General features: G+C 42.9%; 1 protein-coding gene across 1 annotated transcript in view; it reads left to right on the top strand.

The window, feature by feature from the left end:
* The window catches only part of LOC124622952 (venom carboxylesterase-6-like), an 82,368-nt gene that overhangs the window by 10,238 nt on the left and 45,106 nt on the right, over window positions 1–27,024 (top strand). Inside the window, exons 3-5 of the mRNA XM_047148742.1 lie at window positions 7,051–7,327; window positions 19,571–19,756; window positions 24,219–24,418. Coding sequence (XP_047004698.1) covers window positions 7,051–7,327; window positions 19,571–19,756; window positions 24,219–24,418 — 663 coding nt within the window. The remainder of the gene's footprint in view (window positions 1–7,050; window positions 7,328–19,570; window positions 19,757–24,218; window positions 24,419–27,024) is intronic.

The following is a 27,024-nucleotide window of genomic DNA, read 5'->3' as shown; positions in this document are numbered from 1 at the left end:
AAATGGGTAAAAAGACTAAGCCTAGTAGAAACCCTTGGGTAGCAGAAGAAATACTGAATTTAATTGATGAAAGGAGAAAATATAAAAATGCAGTAAATGAAGCAGGCAAAAAGGAATACAAACGTCTCAAAAATGAGATCGACAGGAAGTGCAAAATGGCTAAGCAAGCGTGGCTAGAGGACAAATGTAAGGAGGTAGAGTCTTATCTCACTAGGGGTAAGATAGATACTGCCTACAGGAAAATTAGACCTTTGGAGAAAGGAGAACCACTTGCATGAATATCAAGAGCTTTGATGGAAACCCAGTTCTAAGCAAAGAAGAGAAAGCAGAAAGGTGGAAGGAGTATACTGAGGGTCTATACAAGGGCGATGTACTTGAAGACATTATTATGGAAATGGAAGATGATGCAGATGAAATGGGAGATATGATACTGCGTGAACAGTTTGACAGAGCATTGAAAGGCCTGAGTCGAAACAAGGCCCCCGGAGTAGACAACATTCCATTAGAACTACTGACAGCCTTGGGAGAGCCAGTCCTGATAAAACTCTACCGTCTGGTGAGCAAGATGTATGAGACAGGCGAAATACCCTCAGACTTGAAGAAAAATATAATAATTCCAATACCAAAGAGAGCAGGTGTTGACAGATTACCGAACTATCAGTTTAATAAGTCACAGCTGCAAAATACTAACGCGAATTCTTTACAGACGAATGGAAAAACTGATAGAAGCCGACCTCGGGAAAGATCAGTTTGGATTCCGTAGAAATGTTGGAACACGTGAGGCAATACTGACCCTACGACTTATCTTAGAAGAAAGACTGAGGAAAGGCAAACCTACGTTCCTGGCGTTTGTAGACTTAGAGAAAGCTTTTGACAATGTTGATTGGAATATTCTCTTTCAAATTCTGAAGGTGGCAGGGGTAAAATACAGGGAGCGAAAGGCTATTTACAATTTGTACAGACAGCAGATGGCAGTTATAAGAGTCGAGGGGTATGAAAGGTAAGCAGTGGTTGGGAAGGGAGTGAGATAGGGTTGTAGCCTATCCCCGATATTATTCAATCTGTATATTGAGCAAGCAGTAAAGGAAACAAAAGAAATATTCGGAGTAGGTATTAAAATCCATGGAGAAGAAATAACATATTTGAGGTTCGCCGATGACATTGTAATTCTGTCAGAGACAGCAAAGGACTTGGAAGAGCAGTTGAACGGAATGGACAGTGTCTTGAAAGGATGGTATAAGATGAACATCAACAAAAGCAAAACGAGGATAATGGAATGTAGACGAATTAAGTCGAGTGATGCTGAGGGAATTAGATTAGGAAATGAGACACTTAAAGTAGTAAAGGAGTTTTGCTATTTGGAGAGCAAAATAACTGATGATGGTCGAAGTAGAGAGGATATAAAATGTAGACTGGCAATGGCAAGGAAAGCGTTTCTGAAGAAGAAAAATTTGTTAACATCGAGTATAGATTTAAATGTCAGGAAGTCGTTTCTGAAAGTATATGTATGAAGTGTAGCCATGTATGGAAGTGAAACGTGGACGATAAATAGTTTAGACAAGAATAGAATAGAAGCTTTCGAAATGTGGTGCTACAGAAGAATGCTGAAGATTAGATGGGTATATCACATAACTAATGAGGAGGTATTGAATAGAATTACTGAGAAGAGGAGCTTGTGGCACAACTTGACTAGAAGAAGGGATCGGTTGGTAGGACATGTTCTGAGACTTCGAGGGATTTAGTATTGGAGGGCAGCGTGGAGGGTAAAAATCGAAGAGGGAGACCAAGAGATGAATACACTAAGCAGATTCAGAAGGATGTAGGCTGCAGTAGGTACTGGGAGATGAAGAAGCTTGCACAGGATAGAGTAGCCTGGAGAGCTGCATCAAACCAGTCTCTGGACTGATGACCACAACAACAACAACAACAACTTCTCTATAAATTAGTTGACACTGCAATAAAGTTTAGGTCCATTAGAATGGTAGGGAAAAATGTAGCTTACAGAAAAAAAGTAGTGAACTGCTTTATAAACTTACGAAGATATGTGTACATAAATTCTGAAAAACAATACTTGTGAGAAATTGTGGATGAAGATTTGAGCACATTAAATTCTGTCTCAGAACATTCCTGACGGGTAATATTCATCCTCCTTCATTTCTGAGTCTTCAAGCTTCTTGACTCCCTTTAAGCACTTTTTCCTGATTTGGTGAAAATACGTTAATTATATTTATCTCCAAATATTTCAGCAGAAATAACTATTAAATTCCTGTTTGTACCATTATGTTACTATTTTACACGAATGAATACATAATCGCCTACAATCAATAGAATTCTACTGTTGATTCGTTATTATGCTTAAAAACTGTGGGAGGGAGTAATCTAATATAATTCCTTTTCTGATGATGGAAACTGCGTAATGTAGACAATGTGATTGTATAGATTTTCTGGAAGTAACAAAAAGATATTAGGAAGGGTTTAGCGTCGACTAAAAACAGCATTACAATTAATATAAAAATTTCAGCCATCAGAGAGACTAGCCATATGAGAGTTTCTTCCTTAAAGAACTGATACAATAGTTCCTCTCAGTAGTATAGACTGGTCTGTTTCTAAATTGGTTACACAAAAATCTGTAGCACTTAGGCAACAAACTTTCACTAGGATGTAAACAAAACACTTCTCCAAATTCAAAATAAACAGGGATGAAGATGATCATTTACAGTTCATGGAAAGCAGCAGTGTTACCAGCATATGCAATGCAGCCTAAACTGAATCGGTGAAAGCGAAAATGATGCGTTTCTTTTGTGAAATAAAAATGGTTTTCTACAACTGAAATAAGGGGAGTGTGGCAGCGTAGATGACTATAACTCTAAAATTCAGTACGTAGCGTCATTTTCCTTCTAAACCCAATAAAGTTAATGAATTTATAAAACAGATCAGTTTCCCTCATCATTTAAAATATAGTGTCCTTGAAGCGTCTTGTGATTTGTCAAGCAGCACTACAGCGTTGCCACAACGGCTGCCAGCAGCGTTTAGGCTAAGGCCTGGACAACAGGGAGCCGGCTGCAAAAACTGAAAGAAACCGCTTTTGCTTCCCGCGGCATGTAACAGTTAAGCTGAGTGCTTGGAAAGCTTGATTAAAAAAACGAAAAAAGGACAAGGAAATGGTGCAAAAGCCAGAGTTCATAAATAATGCACAAGAACTGATACGTTGCTGTGGAACATTGGCAACAGTGGGCACCTCAGGTGCGATACTGAGAGCTCTGACTAGAGAAACTAAATGCCGGTTAACAAGCAATTATCATTACATGAAACATATAACAGCCAGCAGGTAGTATATGGATTTCTCTTCCATTTTCTGCAGGTGTCTCACAGATCACCCTTAATTATGCCCAATTTGAAAAAAAAAATCAAGTGGTGTTAGCCTGGATGAACCTGCTGGCACAGAATAATGACCTCATATTCCACTCTACCTTTTTCAGAGGACCCATGAGTGCGATACGCAACCAGGACAGTGCACATACACAGAGTGATTCATGAAGATATGAAAATATTTTAATACGTTATTCTACTAGGAAAACTAAAGAAAAAAGTTCCTGATAAAAGATTTTGCCTGAAATTTAGCAACTTTGCTAATATGAAGCCATCACAAAACTGTATGAGTTTAAAGTAAAGCACGGTTTTCATTTACTTTGTTGTTATTGGTCTGGTGAATCTAATAAAACATGTCCCAAAAGTGTATCTGCAGTAGTTTTCCAGAACATTCAGAGAAGCAAAGAAGTAATTTTGTAAAATTTTTAATTTATTTATTATTTGGATCAATTTGTTTCTTAAATTCCAGACTATTGCACAAAGTTTTCAACAGAAGTTATAGAGAATTTAATTTTGGAAAAATGATGGTAATAACGTTAACTGAAACTGTATGAATGTGTCAGATAATCTGCTTTTATTAATACCATAGCACATGTGAATTCATGTTAAAACGGAAAAAACAAGGCTCAGTGTTAAGAAAGTTGTACAGTGTATACACAATTTCACAATACATTCACAACAAATGTTCAAAAATGTCTCGACCGAGTTGAATGCGTTTAGCTGCACGTGTATGAACAGATTTTGTTGCTTGTTTCAGTTACACAGGGTTGTTTTTAATTTCGCCTATTGTATTCGTGATGCGAGCAAGTAATACCTCACGTGTGCTGACTTGTCCTCATAACCATATCTTTCGTCCGTCCCCATGCTTTACTTTGACCTCGTACAGTTTTGCGATGGCTTCATATTAGCGAAGTTGATAAATTTTAGGTAAAATCTTTTACTAGCCGTAACTCCGTAACTAAACATTTGCGGACCTATGTATATATGAACTTTTTTCTTTAGCTTTACTTGTAGAATAACATATTTGTTTCTGACCTATGCTAACGTCAGTGAAATTACCTGGGTACGTTAAGTAATCGCTCACTATGCTACTTCATATGCTCTCACGCTATTTCTTGATAACTAATCCCAACTGTCACAGTGGAAGTCACGCAGGTCCGCATTTGACAATTCCTACTACTAACTATGTCATTTATGTTGAAATAGTTCACACATTGTTTCCGTAAGCACAGATTAAACACACTGCCAACTCTGAAGTCAGTTCAAGGTACTAGCTCTGTGGACTGTTGAGGTACAACAGTTTTTCTATGATTTCCAAACATTGTTGTTTCATTGTTACATAGCACTGTTATCCAGGCTTCTCAAGAAGTGTCCGCGGAGTGCTACAAACCGCACAGTATAATGCCCTGACTTAGAACTGAGATTCCCCTGTCCTTATATACACCAACACATAATGGTTGCCTAATTTCGGTTTGGTTAAGTGGATTGCCTCAGTGTGCCTGCCTGCGTTTTGGATTAGAAAGTGCACCGGTATTTCTGGATTGATAAGTGTACAAATTCATTTATCATTCTCAAGAGATCCTGAGTACTGCGCTCTTGCTATAAGCAATAAAGGAAGGTTTTCCTCGACGTATTGCAGGGATTTTTTAACTGCAATATCCCTTCGTTTAAAATCCTCTGTTGGTGAACAGCATTCAGAAAAAATTTGAGGAATGTTTTTCAAAGCCACTTATTACATAGCCAATTCTGACTCATATTACCTACAGTTAGAAGCTTTTTACAACATATTGGCCACACGTGGGTAATTGGAGCACGATACTGAAATGCTCTACGAGTCTGCTCTGTCATAGCACATATCCTAGTGAAGCAGCTTAAATCACTTAATAAGAGCAAGTCTTCCGATCCAGACATTATACCAATTAGGTTCTTTTCAGCGTATACTATGCAATAGCTCCACACTTAACAACCACATACAACCGTTAACTCGATGGAAGATCCGTACCCAAAGACTGGAAAGTTGCACAGGTCACATCAATATTCAAGAAAGGCAATAGAAGTAATCCACTGAATTAAAGGCCCATATCATTAACGTTGATATGCAGCTGGATTTTGGAACATATATTGCGATCGAACAATTTGAATTGCCTCGGAGAGAACGGTCTGTTGACTCATAGTCAACGCAGATTTAGAAAACATCGTTCTTGTGACACAAAACTAGCTCTTTACTCAGACGAAGTTTTGAGCCCTGTCAACAAAAAATTTCAAATTGATTCGATATTTCTAGATTTCCAGAAAGCTTTTGACACCGCACCTCACAAGCGGCTTATAATCAGTTGCCTGCTTATGGAATATCGTCTCAGTTATGCATCTGGATTCGTGATTTCCTGTTAGAGATGTCAAAGTTCGTAGTAACTGACGAAAAGTCATCGAGCAAAACAGAAGTGATTTTTAGCGTTCCCCAAGGTAAAATTACCAAATAAGCAGCAATTAGTCGCAAGATCATGTTTTCTTTATTTAATTTTGGATATCGATTTCAACTGATTTAACAGCCATCATCGGTGCTTTCAACGTGTATGTTCCCTGAGTAATAACACTGTCTTAAACAGACGTCAAACATGGAGGTAGTGTTGTAGGTCCTCTGTTGTTCCTTCTCCATATAAACGATTTACGAGACAACCTGAGCGGCCGTCTTAGGTTATATGCAAATGATGCCGTCATTTGCCGCCTAGTAAAGTCATCAAAAGATCAAAACAAATTGCGAAACGATTTAGATAAGATGTCTGTATGGTGTGAACACTGACGATTGACGCTAAATAATGAAAAGAGTGAGGTCATCCAGATGAGTGGTGAAAGAAATCCGTTAAACTTCGGTTACACGACAAATAAATCAAGTCTAAAGGCCGTGAATTCAACTAATTACCTAAGAGTCACAATTACGATCAACTTGGGGCAGGCGAATCAAAGCCTGCGTTTTATTGGTAGAACAGTTAGAAGATTCAACAGATGTACTAAAGAGTCTGCCTGCACTACGCTTGTCCATCTTCTTTTGGAGTACTGCTGTGTGGTGTGGGATCCTTACCAGATATGATTAACAGAGTACATCGACAAAGTTCAAAGAAGGGCAACACGTTTTGTTTTATCGAGTAATAGAGGAGAGAGTGTCACAGACATCGTACAGGATTTGGGGTGGACATCACTAAAACCAGAGCATTTCTCGTTGCGTCGGGTTCTTCTCACGAAGTTTCAATCGCCAACTTTCTCCTCCGAATGAAAAAATATTTTTCTGATACCGACCTACATTGGGAGAAACGAGCAATATCATAAAATAAGGGAAATCAGAGCTCGCACGGAAAGATATAGGTGTTCGTTTTTTCCGCGCGTTGTTCGAGAGTGGAATAACAGAGAATTATCGTGAAGGTGGTTCGATGCACGTTCTGTCAAGCACTTAAGTGTGATTTGCAGAGTAGCCATGTATATATAGATGTAGATGTAGACAGTGGTCGCCTTGATTACCTTTTTAGATGCCTTTACAGTCCATACATATCTAGAGGAAGTCGCTCTATCCTCCTTAGCAGACGAGAGGTTCCTGACAGCAGACAGTTATCGGATCCATGTAGGGCTCTGTATTAGGCCTTTACTCTAGTGTGTACCTGTCTAGTGACCTGATGAATCTCTTGGCAGGCACCGCAACCCCCGGCCAACTGGGATGGTGACCGCGATGCCTTGGAGGATCCTGACCCCTGCCCACAGGTAGGGATGTCTGGAGGGTTTCAAGGCAATGAAGACTGCCTATACGTCAACATATACGTGCCTCTCAATGCTTCGGGCCCTTTCCCGGTGCTCACGTGGTTTCCTGTAGGCGCCTTCAAAAGTGGGTCTGCGGCAGACACAGGTCCAGACATATTCCTGTCACTAGACATCATTGTAGTCGCTGTCCAGCCCCGAGTCAGTGCCATGGGTAAGTAGTTTTGATATGTTCCTTGTGATCTATACATACGAGGTGTCGTGACCGTAGATTATTCTAATGACAAATCAAAATTAGCACGAAGAATCATAAGGAAATGTAACTCATCCACGAAAGAAGCTGTTAATAAGGCTTTTGTTCGCCCAATTCTTCAGTATTGTTCATCTATCTGGAATCCCTATCAGGCAGGACTGATAGAGAAGATCCAGCGAAGAGTGGCGTGTTTCGTCACGGGATCGTTTAGCTGGCGAGAGAGTGCGACGGAGATGCTAAAGAAACTCCACTGGCAGGTGTTACGAGAGAGGTGTCGTGCATCACAAAGATATTTACTATAGAAATTTCGAGACAGCACTTTTCAGGAGGAATCGAGCAACATATTACTTCTCCCCACATACATCTCGCGTATTGACCAGAAGGAGACAATTCAGGAAATTAGAGGCAATACAGAGGCCTACCGACAATCATTCTTCACACGCACCATTCGCAAGTGGAACAGGGTTGGAGGGATCAAATAGTGGTACCGAAAGTACCCTCCGCCACAAAACATTAGGTGGCTTGCGGAGTATGATGTAGATGTAGATGCAGATGCTCTGCCAACGAGCAGTATTAAAGTTCAATCATAGAGACAAAACATTATGACCATCTACTTAATAGTTTTTTTGTCCGCCTTTGGCACGAAATATGTCACTGATTCTGTGTATCAGGCATCCGACAGTTTGTTGGCAGGTTTGTCGAGGTATGTGGCACTAGATGTCTGCGCACAGATCATGTAATTCGCGTAAATAATGTGTCACTGATTTGCATTCGCCGTGATGCGGCCGTTAGCGACCCAGATGGGTTCTGTAGGATTTACGCCAGACAAATTTGGTCGTCAGGACATCAACGTGAGTCAAACCACTGTAGCACGGTTCTGGCTCATAGACACGAACAATTATATTGCTGAAAGGTGACGTCACCGTCGGGGAAGACATCAAATATGAAGGGATGCAGGTGGTTCGCAGCTGTCAGCGTGTCTTCGATTATTGCCACATATTCCATGAAAGAGCAGGGGAATGTCTCCCATAGCATAATACCGATCCCAGCAGCCAAAATCGGTGGCGTGCTGCACGTTTCGAGCGACCGTTCAGATCGATGACGGCGTTTGTGGAGACGATCATAGGCTTAGTGTAGCAAATATGTAATTCACCCGGTGAGCCAACACGTTTCCATTGATCGACGGTCGAATCCCGGGGTCCAGTGACCATTGCAATCGTAATTGACAATGTCGTTGGGTCAACATGTCAACACGTAGGGTGGTTTGCTGCGGAGCTCCACGTTCAACAATGTACGATGATCGAGGTGCTCCGAAACACTTTTGCGTGCCCCAGCATTGAGCTCTTTCGGCAGATAACCATCTATCCACTTTGCAGAGCAGACAAGCCTCCGAACCCCACCTTCTGTGAAGAGTCGTGGACGTCCAGCCATTTAACGGTTAGTGGTAGTTTCACCGTCCTCTTAAATCTTTCTGTAGGTGATCACGACAGTAGCGCGTGAACATTCGACGAGCTTCGCCGCTTTCGAGACACTCGTTCACAGGCTTTGCGTAATAGGAATCTGCCCATTGTCAAAGTCTCTTATCTCTATTGATTTCATTGGAACAGCACTGTCTCTGTCTCAAATAGTGAGCGTTTAGTATTTTTCAGTAAATAGTAGCAACAAGACACTGGTTGTCTCCTTTCATTTCGGCTAAGGGGCCGTAGAGTATTAGTTAAATAGGCCAAGGGGCCAGTGATCAGTGATGAAATAATTAGGCCAAGGTCCCAGAGATAAATTATTTAGGCCAAGGGACCAGTGATTCAGTAGTTAGCAGGACAAATTATACCATAGGTGTCTGTCTATGATAAAGGTTATAGACTGCGTGTTTTCAGAGGGGTATCCTCAGGAGAGCTGCTGACTGAATCTGTAGGAAGTTACTGGGCTTCATATTTATCAAGGTGTAATTGGTCCTACAACCACACATTTAACTGTGTTTACATCGAATAAATGCTGTTAAAAGAAGACTAATAATTTGCTACTTCGACAGAGCATTTCTGCCAAACACAAGCCCTGTTCCCAGTCGCAACCGAGGAGGTTCTTCTCTCTCTCATCTCCGTTATAAAGGTTAATTAGAGCAGCACAACGACCTCCCGTTGTCATCAACGTCCTGATTGCGCCATGCGACCCACACCGACCCCATATGGGTTTGTCCCAGGACGCGGGAGATGTGCGTTCAATTTCTAAGGTCTCCGGTTTTCGTTTCTACAAAATAATCTCATAACAAATATGAATCGTCTCAAAGTTTTCCATCTGCAGCCATAGACATCGTTCACAATACCGCCGGTGTGAACGCTCCTTTAGGAGTCTGTTTTGACGACTGGAAATAGCCGACGACTAGGAACTTTTTGACCATGGAGTGCGTCTTTCATCGTTGGAAAAAGATAGAAACCGTTAGGAGGTAGGTCAAAGTTGATTTCACGAAGACACTCGCCGGCCGGTGTGGCCGTGCGGTTCTAGGCGCTTCAGTCTGGAACCGCGTGACCGCTACGGTCGCAGGTTCGAATCCTGCCTCGGGCATGGATGTGTGTGATGTCCTTAGGTTAGTTAGGTTTAAGTAGTTCTACGTTCTAGGGGACTGATGACCACAGATGTTAAGTCCCATAGTGCTCAGAGCCATTTGAACCATTTGAACGAAGACACTCCTGCATTGTATTCGCCCTGTGCACCGGTGCATTGCCTTGAAGAAAGAGCACACGTGTGGTCTTTTACGTCCCTTTTTTCATGTAGAGCTTTTTCTTTAAAATACAGCTCGCACCTATCGCTGTAGACCCATATGACGCAGTGGGTAAGGATTACGCTTTCGCTGACCCTACATATGGCTACCTTTGCCTCTGTAGTGCTAACTCTGTGTGCGTTCACTGAGCTGCTGGCACCTCAGTTCAGTACTGAAAAATGGCAACCATGCCCTACCCATTGCCACAATTGTTGAAAAAATTAAGCTTCCTGCTGCCACCATCGCCGGCTAGTGTGGCCGATCGGTTCAAGGCACTTCAGTCTGGAACCGCGTTACCACTACGGTCGCAGGTTCGAATCCTGCCTCGGGCATGGATGAATGTGATGTACTTAGGTTAGTTAGGTTTAAGTAGTTCTACGTTCTAGGGGACCGATGACCTCAGGTTTAAGTCCCATAGTGCTCAGAGCCATTTGAACCATTTGAGCTCCCACCATCACTTGTCAACATCATGTGGCAAATTGCCCCTCGCGGAGCCTTACGATCGCCTTTCGGTATTTGAGATACGCACCTAGTTTCACGTTCCGCATTGTAAGGTCATCATGCATAATTGGGCCCCCTTAACCCACTGAAATGCCAAGGATCCTCCAAAATTACGGTCTCGAGGCCGAGACTGTTTGGTTCGCTGTCGCATGACGTTTGGCCTTCTTTGGATGCACGTTCTTCACATTCACCACCACCAAACGTTTCACTCAACCGACTGTGAGTTTCAATGAGTGTCACCAGAAACTGTTCTAGTTACACGAGCGACATATCATTTGCCCACTCGTTCCCTATAGTCCTCCCCCCCCCCCCCCCTCCCCTACACATACACACCTCGCGCTGTGGAGAAGAGATATCACGCCCGTAAGCTTGAGATAAGTTTGTCTAAGAAAGGCGAAAGCTTAAAGGTAAACGGATCCTTGATTCCCGTGCTGCAACGAACGACATTTCCAAGGAGCTACAGCGATAACGATCAGGGTATCAACCCCCCTCCCCCCCCCCCCCCCTCCCACTTCCACACCATCCCCATTCCGCGGTCGTTATTACCTCCGGCCACGCGCTTGACTTCAGTCCGCTGGCAGAAATGGAGGGAGGATGTTGGAGAGCGCCAGCCACTCGTCTTCGCGAAACAGGAGAAAAGTAATAAAGAAACGTCGACTGAAGATCCCGAGATGAAAGCCGGCAGATAATACATCGACGGTTCAGGTCTCGTAGCTGTAGGGGGGTCCAGCACTTAATCTCATAGTATTTCTATTAGAGGAAACAACTTGTTTACAAGATTTTTCGCTGCTTGTAGAAGGCGACGTAAAACATCTTTCACAGCCTTAGCTTAATTTTCATTTTCCTTCTTTCCGTGCGGTTTTCTTTTTCGATAACATGTGCCACATAGTTCCTTTTCTAGACGTATTTTTGTCAGTTAGATCTTCGTTATGAAGGCAGTAAAATCACAGAGTAACTTCACTAAAGCGCTGGACATGCGGACACAACACAGTGTACTTGCATGGCTCAGTATTACTCGTACTATAGGAGACCAACTGAACACTACGCTCAGAAAGCAAATGTTGCTAACTGCATTGTTTGGATGCCATTATCGGGTATGTAGTAGGGAAGGAGAGAAGGGAGGCATCGCATAGCTGCCTAGGGTGCATGATTCTTTGTCTTTAAATGGTTGATTCCTCATCACTGAGCATTGGCGAGGCGTCCGGTATTTTGCTGTGAAGAGCTGTTACAATTTACTAGTCGAAATGTCCTCAGGTTAATAAGCATTCACAAATACGGTAATCGCTGTGAATGGTAGCGTTCATGCTTTCCACGCTGCGGATCTGGGTTCGATTACGGGGGCAGCAACAGGACTGACACATCTGTCACTGAAATGCCATCCAATGAAAATACGAAGGTAATCCCAAAAGTAAGGTCTCCTATTTTTTTATAAGTACATTGACCTGTTTATTTCTACAATGGTTTACATCAGTTTACAGCTTGAACATTTAGCTATTTTTCGACATAATCACCATTTCTGTCGATGCATTTTTGTAGACGCTGTGGCAGTTTTTGTATGCCCATCTCATATCAGCTCACCGCCATGCTGTTCAGAAATTTATGAACCTCTCCTTTCACCTCGTCGTCGGAGCTGAATCGCTTTCCGACCAAATGTTCTTTTAACCTAGGGAACAGGTGATAGTCACTGGGCGCCAAGTCAGGCTTACAGGATGGGTGGGTGATTATGTTGCACTGAAACTGTTGCAGGAGAGCAACGGCTTGCTGAGCGATGTGTGGGCGAGCGTTGTCATGGAGAATGTGTACGCCCTTGCTCAATATTACTCTTCTCCGGTTCTGAATGCCCGTTTGAGTTTTTTCAGTCTCACAGTACCTGTCAGCGTTAATTGTGGTGCCAGCAATTCAGCTCCGACGACGAGGTGAAAGAAGAGATTCATAACTTTCTGAACAGCATGGCGGCGAGCTCGTATGACATGGGCATACAAAAACTTCCACAGAGTTTACAAAAATGCATCGACAGAAATGGTGATTATGTCGAAAAATAGGTAAATGTTCAAGCTGTAAACTGATGTAAACCATTGTAGAAATAATCAGGTCTATGTACTCATAAAAAACGGGAGACCTTACTTTTGGGATTACCCTCGTATTTGTACCAAGCTGTGAGCCATAGGAGATTTATAATTTATTTATCTATAAATATTGTAATCAAACTTTTCTTATTATACAAGGGACTATAAAAAGCTTCCGTCCGAAGGCCATAGAGTTCAGAATCGGTATGCCGATCACATGAGAGTATTGACGCAATCATCCCACCCACGCGTTAGGGTCAAGATATCTATCTGTAAAACACCGTGTCATGCTGTTCTTAACTGCCAGCTGCACGTCCTCGTTCGATAGGAGTCCTCGACCCTCCGAGGCCTTTTTTTAAGGGGCGAAAGAGCCGTACTCGAGTGACTCCCACTTGAGTTGGCGTAACTTCAGCATTACGATATTTGCAAGATAGGGACGTGTGTTATCACGACACAGTAGCACCTCTTGTCTCACTATTCAACAACGGGGTTTTCGACAGGCATGCTGCCCCATACGCACTCTTCATTCTCCGATGGATGCTGCCACCGGAGTTTGTCCTTCAACAACCAAGAAAATAACAACTACACGTTGGTCCAGTTTAGACGCATTTGGTAATAAAGTCGTCACAGTTCACGTTCCTGAATTTACCATACGCACGTAGTAAAGATACAAATGCCACACACCTCCTTTGCCCGTATGTCGCTGCTTATACGGGGTGTTCCAGAAATGTTGCGACAAATTTCGAGGAGTTGTAAAGTGTGTCTTGAGGAATAAATCGAGAATAGGAATCCATGTCCGAAAACGTCATCCAACGACGCTACAGAGCGTCGAAATTACGTATAGGCGCCGGCGCTTGCCACTAGGCCATCCCTTTGGCAGCAAACGTTACTTTGTACGCTGACAGACCGTAGACAGAATGTCTCGCAATGTTTTTTTTTTTTTTTTTACTCTGTGATAGTGACTGATGGCCATGATAGCCAGTGGCGTGTACATGCCTAACGTCCCATGAACGCGATGCTCTGTTGCCTTGGTCAATGACAGTTTCAGACACAGTTTCCATCTGAAGTTTATTTTCCTCCTGTGTACCGAAAAATAGTGGAGATTTGGAAGGTTTTTGCTGCTGATACAAGACGACATCCAACTATGTAACAGGTCCCAAGACGGAAACGTCGAACAGGGTCTATACCTTGGTCTCTAAGATCATTTTACCTCATTCCTCGATATTTCTGTCTGATGTCACCCGAAAAGTTAAGTGTACAGCACTCCCGTCGACATAGCTGAAGAACTGGAGCTGCAAGTTGTACAGTCTTGGCAAGATTTGCGAAATAATGCCGGGGTGCATGAAATAATTCTTCATTCACTGCAAATTCCAGAGTAGTATTGCATTCAAATGTGATGATGACACGTGGAACACCTCGATCAACTGATAAAGTGTAACGTTAATAGTCACTTCGAATGTGAGTTTTCGCTACGAATCATAATACACCCTGTACACAGATTCGTGTATCGTCAGGGCATTAAACCGATTGGGGTGCTACCCAACACAAGTAGAGAAAATGAATGAATAATCACTGTTCTTACAGTGGGGGAACACCATTTCTACAATCAAAATCAGTCCTCAGTCTCGACGCTACCGCTAGCATTCTGTGTGTGCCATAGAGTGCTGCCATCTGTGTCACCTATATTCAAGCGGCGTCTGTATGGTTAATGTGAAAACACATGAAGGATAATAAGAAAACAGATCATGTTTTGCTGGACGTATGCCAGTCTTTTCGGAAGTGATCAGTACAGTCTCAATTTGTTTCTTGGTAGAGAAAGACGACGGTCTTCCAGAGCTTTTACAAAAATTAGTGTTCCACCAACTTAACCTGACTGGCACCAGTCATGCACATGCCTCAACTCCACCCTCCCTGTCAACTCCTCCAAGTACTGGTCAGCATCCTTCCACCGCCTTACTGGTAGCCATCCTACCCCGCATTACCCTATCCTCTACAACAATCGCCCCTTTCCTTACAACCTCAGTAAGGCTAACCACATCGCTTCCCACCCTCTCCGAGGTCTTCTCCATTCCTGACAATCCCCACTTTGACTACTCCCTCTTCCCCACTATCCTTGACTGGACTGATACCTCTTTCCCACCACTCGCCCCTAGCTTTCAGTACTTGGATCAGTCAGCCCCCTCAGACATCAACACTCCCATCACCGCACATGGAATCACACTCGTCCTCTGCTCCAAATGCAACACCGCTGCTGGTCATGATGGCGTCACCTACCGTCACCTCAAGGAATCCCCATCCCCCCATCCTCCCTGGCTTTCCTTGCTAATCTGTACAATGTCCTCCTCTCCACTGGCTTGTACCCCAACCTGTGGAAGACTTCCCGTATCCTGCTGTTCCCTAAGCCCAGCAAACCTCCCTCTGGTACCTCTTCCTATCGTCCCATCTGCCTTACCTCCACGTTCAGTAAGGTCTTCGAGACCATCCTCTCCTGCCATATTCACGCCACCTTAACCAACACCACCTCCTTCCCCTTACCCAGTGTAGCTTCTGGCCTTCCTTCTCAGCCAACGACCAGCTCCTTAACCTTACCAATCTTCTTTCCCTACAACTTAGCTCCCACTGCTCCACTATCTTTGTTTCCCTTGACCTCCAGAACACGCCTACGACCATCTCTGGCATCCCGGGCTCCTCTTCAAACCCCAGATCTATGCTCTCCCTATAAATTTCGTCCATCTCGTTGCTTCCTTCCTCTCCCGTTGTTCTCCTATGTCACTATCCACAATTGCAACTACCATACCTTCTATCCCTCCGCCATCATGTTCCAAGGCTCCGTCCTTTCCCCTCTCTATCTCCCGTGCATGGCTGATATGCTCAAACGTCCACCACCTGTTCATCGCCTCCAATTTGCTGATGACATCGCGTTGCTAGCACTTTATCCTACCCTTCAAGGGTCCTAACATACCCTGCAAACCCACCTTGACCAGTTCAGCACTTGGAGCAACCAGTGGTTTCCTTCATAACAACCCCTCCAAGACCCAAGCGTTCATCATAGGCCACACCACCCATTCCTTTCGTCTCTATGATTTCTACTAAACCATTTATGGCCATCCTATCCACCTCACTCCTACTCTCAAATACCTTTTTCTCACCCTCGACCACCACCTCATCTGGACTCTCCTTACAATCCAACACAAAGCTCACAACAGACTCCACCTCCTGAAACTCCTGTCTGCCTGGACATGGGAACTGCATCCTTCCACCAGCCTTCACACCTACAAATCCTTGATCTGCCCCATCTTTCGTTATGCCAACATTGCTTGGATTTCCGCCTATCCCAGGTTCTATAAAGCCTTCCAAATCCCAGAACGCCAAGCACTCCACCTCGCCTTCTGTATCTGCCTTCCGTCCCCCATGCGCATCCTCTATGATCTCATCCCTTTCCCCCACCTTCTCCCTTTCTTTGAACACATCCGCACCCCGTATATTGCACACCAACTTGATACCCCCAACCCTTGTGTCCCCCTTCCTCTCCACCCCCAGCCCATTGCTGTGCCTTTACTGTGTCCCATCTCCACACCCTTCATCTCCTTTCCCAACAAAACTTCCAGCACCTACCCCTCCCAGATGATAAACTTCGCCCTGATGTCTGTCCCTCCTACCAACTCTAAGCCCACCTTCCTCCTGCCTCCTCCTCAGGGCTCCCTCTCCTCCCCCTCCCTTCTCCTGAGTGGCTTTCCCCCCCTACACTCCCTCCTTCTCCTGTGCTCGCCTTCAGTGTCTCTGCACTCCCTTTTGCCTTGTCTTCCCTCTTCATCTCCCACCCTACCCATCTCCTGCCTCTCGGCATGCCTCCTGCTCCGTTTTTTCCCTCTTCCTCCCACCCCTCCCAGCCACCCCCTCCCCACTGCACCTCCTCCCCTCTTTTCCTCTCCTGTCCAGTCCCTCAGCAGGTCCCTACCAGAGGTTTTTTTTTTATTCTTCATGAGTACTCTGTGGTTTCCAGTGTTTTTTAAGTGTCTTGCTCTGTGTGATTTTTATCCTGTGACCGACTTTTAACTTGTGTTTGCCTCCACGTTTTTAAGTGCACTTTCAGTTGCCAGCTGTGTTCTTTTAACTTTATGCCGACTTTTTAACTGTCCCCCATTGTACATTCCCATCTTTGCGTATATTTTAACTCCCATCATTTCCGTTTGCTGTGGTTTTTATGTACCCCTTTTTATCCCCCCTTTTTATGTAATCACCCTTCTGTACTTTTGTAAAGCCAATTGAATGAAGAGTAGTGGACTGTGCCGTTGCCAGCCCTCCCCTGCCCATATGGGGAAGGGAAATGAAATTACAATAAAAAAAAACAAGTTAATCTATGCTGCTTCAGATGAGAGCCATTTCGGTATGGATGACCTGTTTCATGTTCACTTATTTTCCTCCAGACAATCAGTGACTCATATCGCCAACTTACGAATATTTCATGATCTGTTTGATGACATTTGTTCCTTGATTATTTCCGCAGTTGGTTGTGGAAAAAAACGTAGTCAGAGGGACATAACTGATTTATTTCACTGCTCTTTACATAACTCTAAAATAAACAGACAGTTCTCAAAACCAGCCTGTGCTTTGACTAAACGTGATAGACAGCTACGCTAAAGATTCACCAAGAAAATTCCAGTCAGTCGCCAAGTAAAACAGGAGGAATAACCACAGAGAAGTGCTAAATTGTAGCCAGGCAGAACGGGGTACAGTGGCAGCAAGAGTTGTCTGTGAAGCACAGAACGGTCTGGTAGTTGTGCTCCACTGGACACGGAGCTATATTAGCTGCCTGACGTCAACAGCTCCGAACATGTGATCCATTTATTTCGCCGTCTCGAGGCAGTCACTGAATTCTGTGCAAAGATGAATTCAGGCCATTGAAGGTATACTTGTATCAGGCTCTAAGGTACCTCTACAGCGATATTTTGTGTTAATTGTCTGAACAACGAATCCATTCGTTCAATGCGGCATTTCAGTTACTTGTTTTGTGGTAGTAGCTGAGTTCCTTATAGTGTTTCCTAATTCACACTTGCCTGCATATGCCTATGGTACACATAGATATCAGGCATTACAACGCTTTTTTTACCCTACTCCCACCCCAATGGGAACCAGATGGTGGTTACCCCAACAATGTTTCTTTCCAGACAATCAGTAATACATGTGCCATATTTGGTTGAAATCCCATCCAGTGGTTTGGAAGGAGATGTGGAATGTGCATACACACACACACACATATATATATAAGTAATTGCTCGTTTCCAAATGGTACCAAACTGGACAAATTTTTCAGTATAGCAGAAAAATTTCCTGTAGCCACAATGGTTCTCATATGCAAACCATAGTCGATATGCACAAACCATAGTTGATATGCAACTTGTCTGGGACTCACTAATATATCTTTTAGAAAAATTTAAAATATTTCTCATTATTATTCTACAGTTATTGGGAATTTAATGTTCTAATTGGTACTTTTAGTCATAAAAAATATTTTCAAAGTGTACAAACTACGCTTCATGAACAAATAACACTCAATACTAATATATTTTGTTTCATTTGTTGCAAATGACTTTGGAGGACATGTTTATCAATCAAAACTTTAGAACATAACTTTATCTTTCTCTTACTTAGAGCATAACTTGTCATATATTAATTCTCTACAGGACCTTCTAGAATGGTAGTTACTTCAAGTCTTACAGAATTGTAAGAATTGTTAACAGGTACTATCTCAATAATGATTATAGTATAGGAACTAATTGTTTCTAGTACTACTGTTATTTGCTGCAAAACATCAGTATCATTAAGAATGTCTATCTTGTCACTGTCTCCATCCTCATTAACTAATAATACTTCAGTATCCTCTACCACAAACATTTTTAGAAAGGGATTTGGTTCAATTCATACCTCACTCCAGAAAGTCATTTTTCTTTGCTTGTTGTTTGTTTACTTGAGGCAAAATACGACCACACCTTACCCTGCCTCTGAACGTTTTGTGTTTACACTTTGGTGTCATTGCGTATGTAGCATGCAGACCAACCAGTGCTGACGGATGACGACCAGTGAGACGGTCAGCTTCATTAATTTTGAAGTTTTTTTTTTTAGTTTGGAACTAATGTTTGACTGATTTCTTACCAACTGTTTGAGGAAAAACCAGAACTTAGGGAGTAAAGTGTCCCTACTGTCTCAAATACATTATGGTGTTCTTCTGGGAGCATTACAGTTTCAAGTTATCAGGGTTTCTTTTCTACAATACCAAAAGACCTAACTGCAGGCCTCTATAAATCACCATATACAGGGAAGAACCACTCGATCTGAAATCCATATTGTCAGGCATCACACAGAACGGAAACAAAATACAATAATTTTTGTTTTCAGACGAATAATTGTCACAAAACAATCGAATACGCTCTATATTATTTGCATCACAGAAAAAAATGCCACAGATGGCTCAGTGCAGGGGGATCTGGTACTTCTTGCCATAAAGGTTCAAAGGGATTTGGTATGCTATGCCGGCCAGAGTGGCCGAGCGGTTAAAGGCGCTACGGTCTGGAACCGCACGACCGCTACGGTCGCAGGTTCGAATCCTGCCTCGGGCATGGATGTGTGTGATGTCCTTAGGTTAGTTAGGTTTAAGTAGTTCTAAGTTCTAGGGGACTTATGACCACAGCAGTTGAGTCCCATAGTGCTCAGAGCCATTTGAACCATTTTTTTTTTTTGTATGCTTTGATGTAAAATGCTGGATCTGACGATCTCTGTATAAGACATTTTGGTGTGTGTGGTGGGTGGGTGTCTGTGTGAATCCTAAAGGCACAATTGCAAGGATTTATTTTTTTAATGGTTGCACTATGGTGCACTTTGCAGGCTTGCTGAGCACTGGTGACGAGGTGATTCCTGGGAATGCCGGCATGAAGGACATGGTGATGTCCCTGCAGTGGATACAACAGAATATCGCTGCCTTCGGTGGGGATCCTAACCAGGTGACCATCGGTGGTGAGAGCTCTGGAGGCTGCTCTGTCTCGCACCTGGTACTGTCACCTCTCACTGCAGGTTGGTGCATAAAACCATTTCATATAACAGTGGTACACTTTTGGATGTCACTAAGGAAACTCAATTTTGGTCAGCATTTATCATGGTGGCAAAGCTATCGCCTCTCGCCGCAAATCGGTGCATAAAATCACTTCACCCGACTAAATAATTTCGAAAGAGTAGCACACTGAGTGACACTAAGCAGGTCGCCATTTAGGTCTTTAAAGTATACCGGGTTTGTGTTCTCTTGTCCAAATTTATTCTCTACGTTCAGAAGAATACAATGCTGAAGTCTCCATAAATGTATCAAACTCAAGGGAGAAAGGGTCTTTTCACGTTAGAAAATTTTAGTTACATTCTCCCAATCAGTATTCGGGTATCCAACGGTTGCTTAATATGTTAACATCTTTATATAACCAGTTTCTAAATCTATGCAGTAGCAAAACAGTTTCGCTAATGTGGCACTGGTGAGTGCAGGATGCCTGTCCGCCGAAATTAAAACCGAAGTCTCAAAAGTGCTACTCATATGGCTCGTCTCATCCAGTTATTGCTATTGTCAGCTAGTAATTAACAGATCTAGGGCTCGGTTTCTACAGACTATCTCAATTTTTACCAGGGGGCTTACACAGACATAGAAAACCTAGCTTCTTCTTCCATAGGTTGGCATATAAACCATAGTAGTATTAAATACATTTCACTATCATACAATAAATTCTGATACCGGCATATCATTACTTAGTTGTTATGTAAAATGCTAGAGCTAGGAAGGATTATTCTGTAGCCGATTTACATGCATACTACGATCAGATACTCTAGCAACTCACCTTTCAATTCCTACTACCATTGTTAGTGAAATCACTACACTGTATTTGTTCTTACCTTAGACTTTTTACTTGCAGTGCACTCTCGAATTTTTCAGAAAAGGTCTGCTTTTCCCCAAGCAACAGCAGACATGCAGAATTCCTTAGCGCAGACGTCACAGAATTGAGGGAATCTTTGATTTCGTATTTCGTTTTTCGTTTGCTTTGTAAATGCTGAAAGTTCCATTTGATCCCTTAAGGCACAATACCCTTGGCACAGTACTCTCATCTCATATACCATTCTTATTTCAGTAGATGTATAAATACAGTCACGACAGCTGTCCTCAATGAATATACAGGGTGGTCCATTGATAGTGACGGGGCCAAATATCTCACGAAATAAGCGTCAAACGAAAAAAACTACAAAGAACGAAACAGTTAGCTTTAAGGGGGAAACCAGATGGCGCTATGATTGGCCCGCTAGATGGCGCTGCCATAGGTCAAACGGATATCAACTGCGTTTTCTTCAATAAGAACACCCATTTTTTATTACATATTCGTGTAGAGCGTAAAGAAATATGAATGTTTTAGTTGGATCACTTTTTTCGCTTTGTGATAGATGCCGCTGTAATAGTCACAAACGTATAAGTACGTGGTATCACGTAACATTCCGCCAGTGCGGACGGTATATGCTTCGCGATACATCACCCGTGTTAAAATGGACCGTTTACCAATTGCGGGAAAGGTCGATATCGTGTTGATGTATGGCTATTGTGATTCAAATTACCAACGGGCGTGTGCTATGTATGCTGCTCGGTATCCTGGACGACATCATCCAAGTGTCCGGACCGTTCGCCGGATAGTTACGTTATTTAAAGAAACAGGAAGTGTTCAGCCACAAGTGTGACGTCGACCACGACCTGGAATAAATGATGATGCCCAAGTAGGTGTTTTAGCTGCTGTCTCGGCTAATTCGCACATCAGCAGCAGACAAATTGCGCAGGAATCGGGAATCTCAAAAACGTCGGTGTTGAGAATGTTACATCAACATCGATTGCACCTGTCCCATATTTCTATGCACCAGGAATTGCATGGCGACGACTTTGAACGTCGTATACAGTTCTGCCACTGGGCACAAGAGAAATTATGGGACGATGACAGATTTTTTGCACGCGTTCTATTTAGCGACGAAGCGTCATTCACCAACAGCGGTAACGTAAACCGGCATAATACGCGCTATTGGGCAACGGAAAATCCACGACGGCTGCGACAAGTGGAATATCAGCGACCTTGGCGGGTTAGTGTATGGTGCGGCATTACGGGAGGAAGGATAATTGGCACCCATTTTATCGATGGTAATCTAAATGGTGCAATGTATGCTGATTTCCTGCGTAATGTTCTACCGATGTTACTACAAAATGTTTCACTGCATGACAGAATGACGACGTACTTCCACCATGATGGATGTCCGGCACATAGCCGCGTACGGTTGAAGCGGTATTGAATAGCATATTTCATGACAGGTGGATTGGTCGTCTAAACACCATACCATGGCTCGCACGTTCGCCGGATCTGACGTCCCCGGATTTATTTCTGTGGGGAAAGTTGAAGGATATTTGTTATCGTGATCCACCGACAACGCCTGACAACATGTGTCAGCGCATTGTCAATGCATGCGCGAACATTACGGAAGGCGAACTACTCGCTGTCGAGAGGAATGTTGTTACACGTATTGCCAAATGCACTGAGGTTGACAGACATCATTTTGGGCATTTATTGCATTAATGTAGTATTTACAGGTAATCACGCTGTAACAGCATGCGTTCTCAGAAACGATAAGTTCACAAAGGTACATGTATCACATTGGAACAACCGAAATAAAATGTTCAAACATACCTACGTTCTGTACTTTAATTTAGAAAACCTACCTGTTAGCAACTGTTGGTCTAAAATTGTGAACCATATGTTTGTGACTATTACAGCGCCATCTATCACAAAGCGAAAAATGTGGTCCAACTAAAACATTCATATTTCTTTACGTACTACACGAATATGTAACACAAATGGGGGCTCCTATATAAAAAAACGAAGTTGATATCCGTTTAACCTATGGCTGCGCCATCTAGCGGGCCAACCATAGCGCCATCTGGTTTCCCCCTTCAAGCTAGACAAGTTTCGTCTTTGTAGTTTTTCGTTTGACGCTTATTTCGTGAGATATTTGGCCCGGTCACGATCAATGGACCACCCTATATACAGTGACGTCACAATAATCATAGGCGCAAAGGAATATGTACGAGGAGACATAATATTTCTAACTCAGAGACTAAATAACGCTTTATGATACCCTTCTGTTTTGCTAACAGTGCTGTACATCTTCATCATTCATTTCTCTATTTATCGTCTTCCAGCATAGGAGAATAACTTCGAAACGAGTCCAAGTACAGAATGGCAACACTTAATGGATACATGGAAAGCGTGAGCTTGCACTTAGTATCTTAACAGTTTGTCTTTCTACTTTCCATTTCACGTTCTTGGTTTATGTAAGACATACATAGTAATGACAAGCGGTTTGGCCACCCCATATACCTCTCAAGAGTCACAGTTTACTTATAAAGTCACCAAATATTTTAAAAAATCAGTATAGGTAAATTGCTAAACATAGCTAACGAACAATACAATGAGTGATGAACAAACTCTGAGAGTTTCTTTTGAATGTGGTATTCCCAAGTTAACTTGCAAATAGCCAGAAACGGTGCCACCGACCGATGTTGCACAAAATGGCAGCGAAGAAGGCGAAGAAAGCATTTTGTATGACCGCATTTGCCAATTGCCAAACGGTAGTGAGTATGCAAAGAGCTTTCCATGGCAAGTTTCACAAGAAACCACCACTTCACAATAGCATTGCTGCAATGATACAGGAAATTGGAGAAGGATGGTTGTTCGTGAGATGCGAAATGATCGGGCATGTCGGAATAGACAGTGGACCATGTGAAGAACGTGAAACTGTTAAGTCCCAGAAAGCTCTGCTACGTCCTACAAGGCAGTCTACGGACCATTTTTCTTCACTGGGAGAGTGGTGTCGCCTATCTCGACGTGTTGCGATCATGGCTCACGACACAACTTGAAACTAATAGCAGCGATTTCATTTTTCAACAAGATAGCGCCTCTCCACATTTTCACAATTGTGCACGAGATCACCTGAATGAGACTTCGATACGTCACTGGGTAGGCCGCATTGCTGGCAGTACTATTGGAGTGACTAACCATAGTCGTCAGAGTTGACACCTAGAGATTTTTCGTAAGGGTTTCCACCTCTATCACTGGACCTCTAACACTTGTGACACAGCAGCTGTTTTTACCTTCACTCCTGATATACTGATTCGGGTATGGGCTGAATTGAACTACAATTGGATGTTCCACGTGACGAAGCGTGAACACATAAAAGGTTAATTATAACCATTTAAAAAACTGAGGTTCTGTCTTTCACATACTGTATCATTTTTACGTTGTTCTTGGCCTTTTATCTGTACCGATTTTTTGGAAAGTTCGTCGGACTGTATAATTACTCCATATTACATGATGCAGGCCGCTACAGAATATGGCTGCCACCGAAGTAGCATTTGTTGGTTGATTTCACAGTCCGACCGGAACACGTGGTAGCAGTATGTTTGTTTTCCTCACAGGCCTCTTCCGTGGTGCCATAATCCATAGTGGAGAGGCAGCCAGCCCCTGGGGAATAATGGCCGACCCTGCGGCCAAGGCGTTCCGTCTGGCAGAGGTCCTGGGTTTTACTGCGAACAACACTCAGGAGCTGCGAGACTTCCTCCTGACGGTTGACCCACAGGACCTCGTATCTCACGATGACGACATCATCACTCCAGAGGTAACTCCAGCAGATTTGTACAATAAGCAGCCGTATCGACCACTACGAGGACTATTATCCAGCTATATGAAGGTGTCAGACAACCCCTTAAAGAACATGATGGACTATATACTCAGGTCAGTGTATCTTCGTCAGAGGCACAGGTGCACAGTGACAGTGTGTCGGGATGGTTCAAATGGTTCAAATGGCTCTGAGCACTATGGGACTTAACATATGAGGTCATCAGTCCCCTAGAACTTAGAACTACTTAAACCTAACTAACCTAAGGACATCACACACATCCATGCCTGAGTCAGGATTCGAACCTGCGACCGTGCGGTCACGCGGTGCCAGACTGAAGCGCCTAGAACCGCTTGGCCACACCGGCTGGCGTGTCGGGATGGCGTAGTAGATAAGAGCCAGGCTGCAAATCAAAGGCCTGGTCTTCAATCCCTTATTCGACTCTCTAAATTCTTTCGGTCACTCACATCACTTCTTTCAATTGCGGCAATGATTTGTCAGTGTGAAAGATGCCAAGTTGTATCGTGCTTCGGGTTCCACATGAAACTGCAGACTCTCCTATAAAAGGCTAGGAAAATAAGTTCAGAATTTGGAGGAAGACGAGGGTATACCACATACAATAGTATGCACTACGGTGTTCAAACCACATTCCGGTTGACAACAGCTTTGCTTTTATCTGCACTACAAAGATGACAGACAGAACTACTCATATACCGAAAAGATTTGTAGGTATCATCATTAAGTAACTGAAAGGAATTGTAAATTACACAGAATATTTTGTTTTGGATAGTATGTGACAGCAGACTGAGCGATATAACATAGTAGTTAAGAGACTGAGCTCCCATTCAGGACAGCAGTTAAAATCCTTCTCTGGCGATCCAGTTTTACCTTGACTGTCGTTTCCTAAGTTTATTAAAGCAAATGTGGGAAATGTTGTTTTGAAAAGGACATGACCGAATCCCTTACCGAATATAAGTTTGTGCTCTATTTACAATGTGTAAGAGGTCCATGACTAAGGAATTTATTGCTAGCGCACTCGAGATGTAATTTCGATGGATTGCTCACGCGCTGCCTGCCATATGTAAGCTATAAGAGAATCTCAGAGCAGAGAGCAGTGTTGGCTGCGGTAAGAGCAGTGTCAGTAGGAGTAAGTAGTGGCGAGCAGTCTGGTGTATGGACTTGGCGGGACCGGTCGTGGGGAGCGATGTGTGGTTTGTTTCTTTTAATAATAATCTTTTTTATAAAATTAACCTTTTTGACAATCATTCACTTGAATTTAAAGAATTTACTAATTTCTGCAATTCATGGTCATCCCAATTATCGTAAAGAAAAATCAGTTGTTTCTTTTTATACATGACAAATCTAGCGGCCAGCATTGCACTGCGCTGTGCCAGAAAAATTTATCATAGGAGTAGATATATACGTGTTATCCGGCGACTTCATTGAGGTAAGAATTTTCAATTTATTCAGAATGATCTTTTAGGGCCATGACGCAGCACTGCTGACGTCCAAAATTTACCAATTTAAATTCACAGTCAATTATTGAAAGGTTATAAGTGAGCCACAGTTTTATTGAGAGGTTAGTCACATTTTTATTACGAGGTTACGGAATGTTATACGTATCTTTACTGCTGGAAGGTTACAAATGGCTTTGTCATTAACAGAAAACTAAGCCTCAATCTTCCATTTCCTTCTAGTTGTTGACAGCTTCTCTTGTACACGACTAAGTGAAAGAGAATATGTAGAAACGAAGTCATGTTTGCAGTGACTAAACTATTGACAAAAAGCATATCGACTCTGCCACATCAATTACATAGCTAAGGATATATTAAAATGCGATACGAAATGAAATAAACATTTAAAGTTACATATAGGGTGTATGAATGTTACACTTTATAATCTGAAATGTTTGTCAGCGAAATTCTGTGAGAATACAGCAGATACCGAATAAAGGATTCTTGTGAGAAGTTTCCTCGTGTGCTCTTATATTACTGAAGTTTCATGATACATTAAGAACGTGTGCTTAATTATCTCTTGCAGCTATATCTTTCCCTTTTAACTGACACACCCAATCGCTGGGTCATATGCTATCAGATACTGTTCTCACACATTGAAACTTTTGTACGCCTTCAAAAAATTCTTTCTATTTATAAATGTCGCTGCTCGTTATCATGAAACAAGAAATTGCTCGACTACAAGCTGTTTATAAAATAACGCTGTCACTGAATCTCATCTCTCCACAACAAACCTTAGCCGGCCGAAGTGGCCGTGCGGTTAAAGGCGCTGCAGTCTGGAACCGCAAGACCGCTACGGTCGCAGGTTCGCATCCTGCCTCGGGCATGGATGTTTGTGATGTCCTTAGGTTAGTTAGGTTTAACTAGTTCTAAGTTCTAGGGGACTAATGACCTCAGCAGTTGAGTCCCATTGTGCTCAGAGCCATTTGAACCACAACAAACCTTACGGGCATGTGGTTTCCTTAAACTGGTTCAGGCAAATCCTGAATCGTTCCCTATTCTAGCGCAACTAGAACTTTCCTCCATCTGTAATGATCTCTTCATTGACAGGACGTTTCTTCTTTTGCTAGTAACGAAAACTAAGACAGGACT

The sequence above is a fragment of the Schistocerca americana genome, chromosome 7, assembly GCF_021461395.2.
Source record: "Schistocerca americana isolate TAMUIC-IGC-003095 chromosome 7, iqSchAmer2.1, whole genome shotgun sequence".
Lineage (NCBI taxonomy): Eukaryota > Metazoa > Arthropoda > Insecta > Orthoptera > Acrididae > Schistocerca > Schistocerca americana.
Note: the sequence above shows the minus strand (reverse complement) of the source record. Positions and strands in the feature narration are given on the sequence as shown.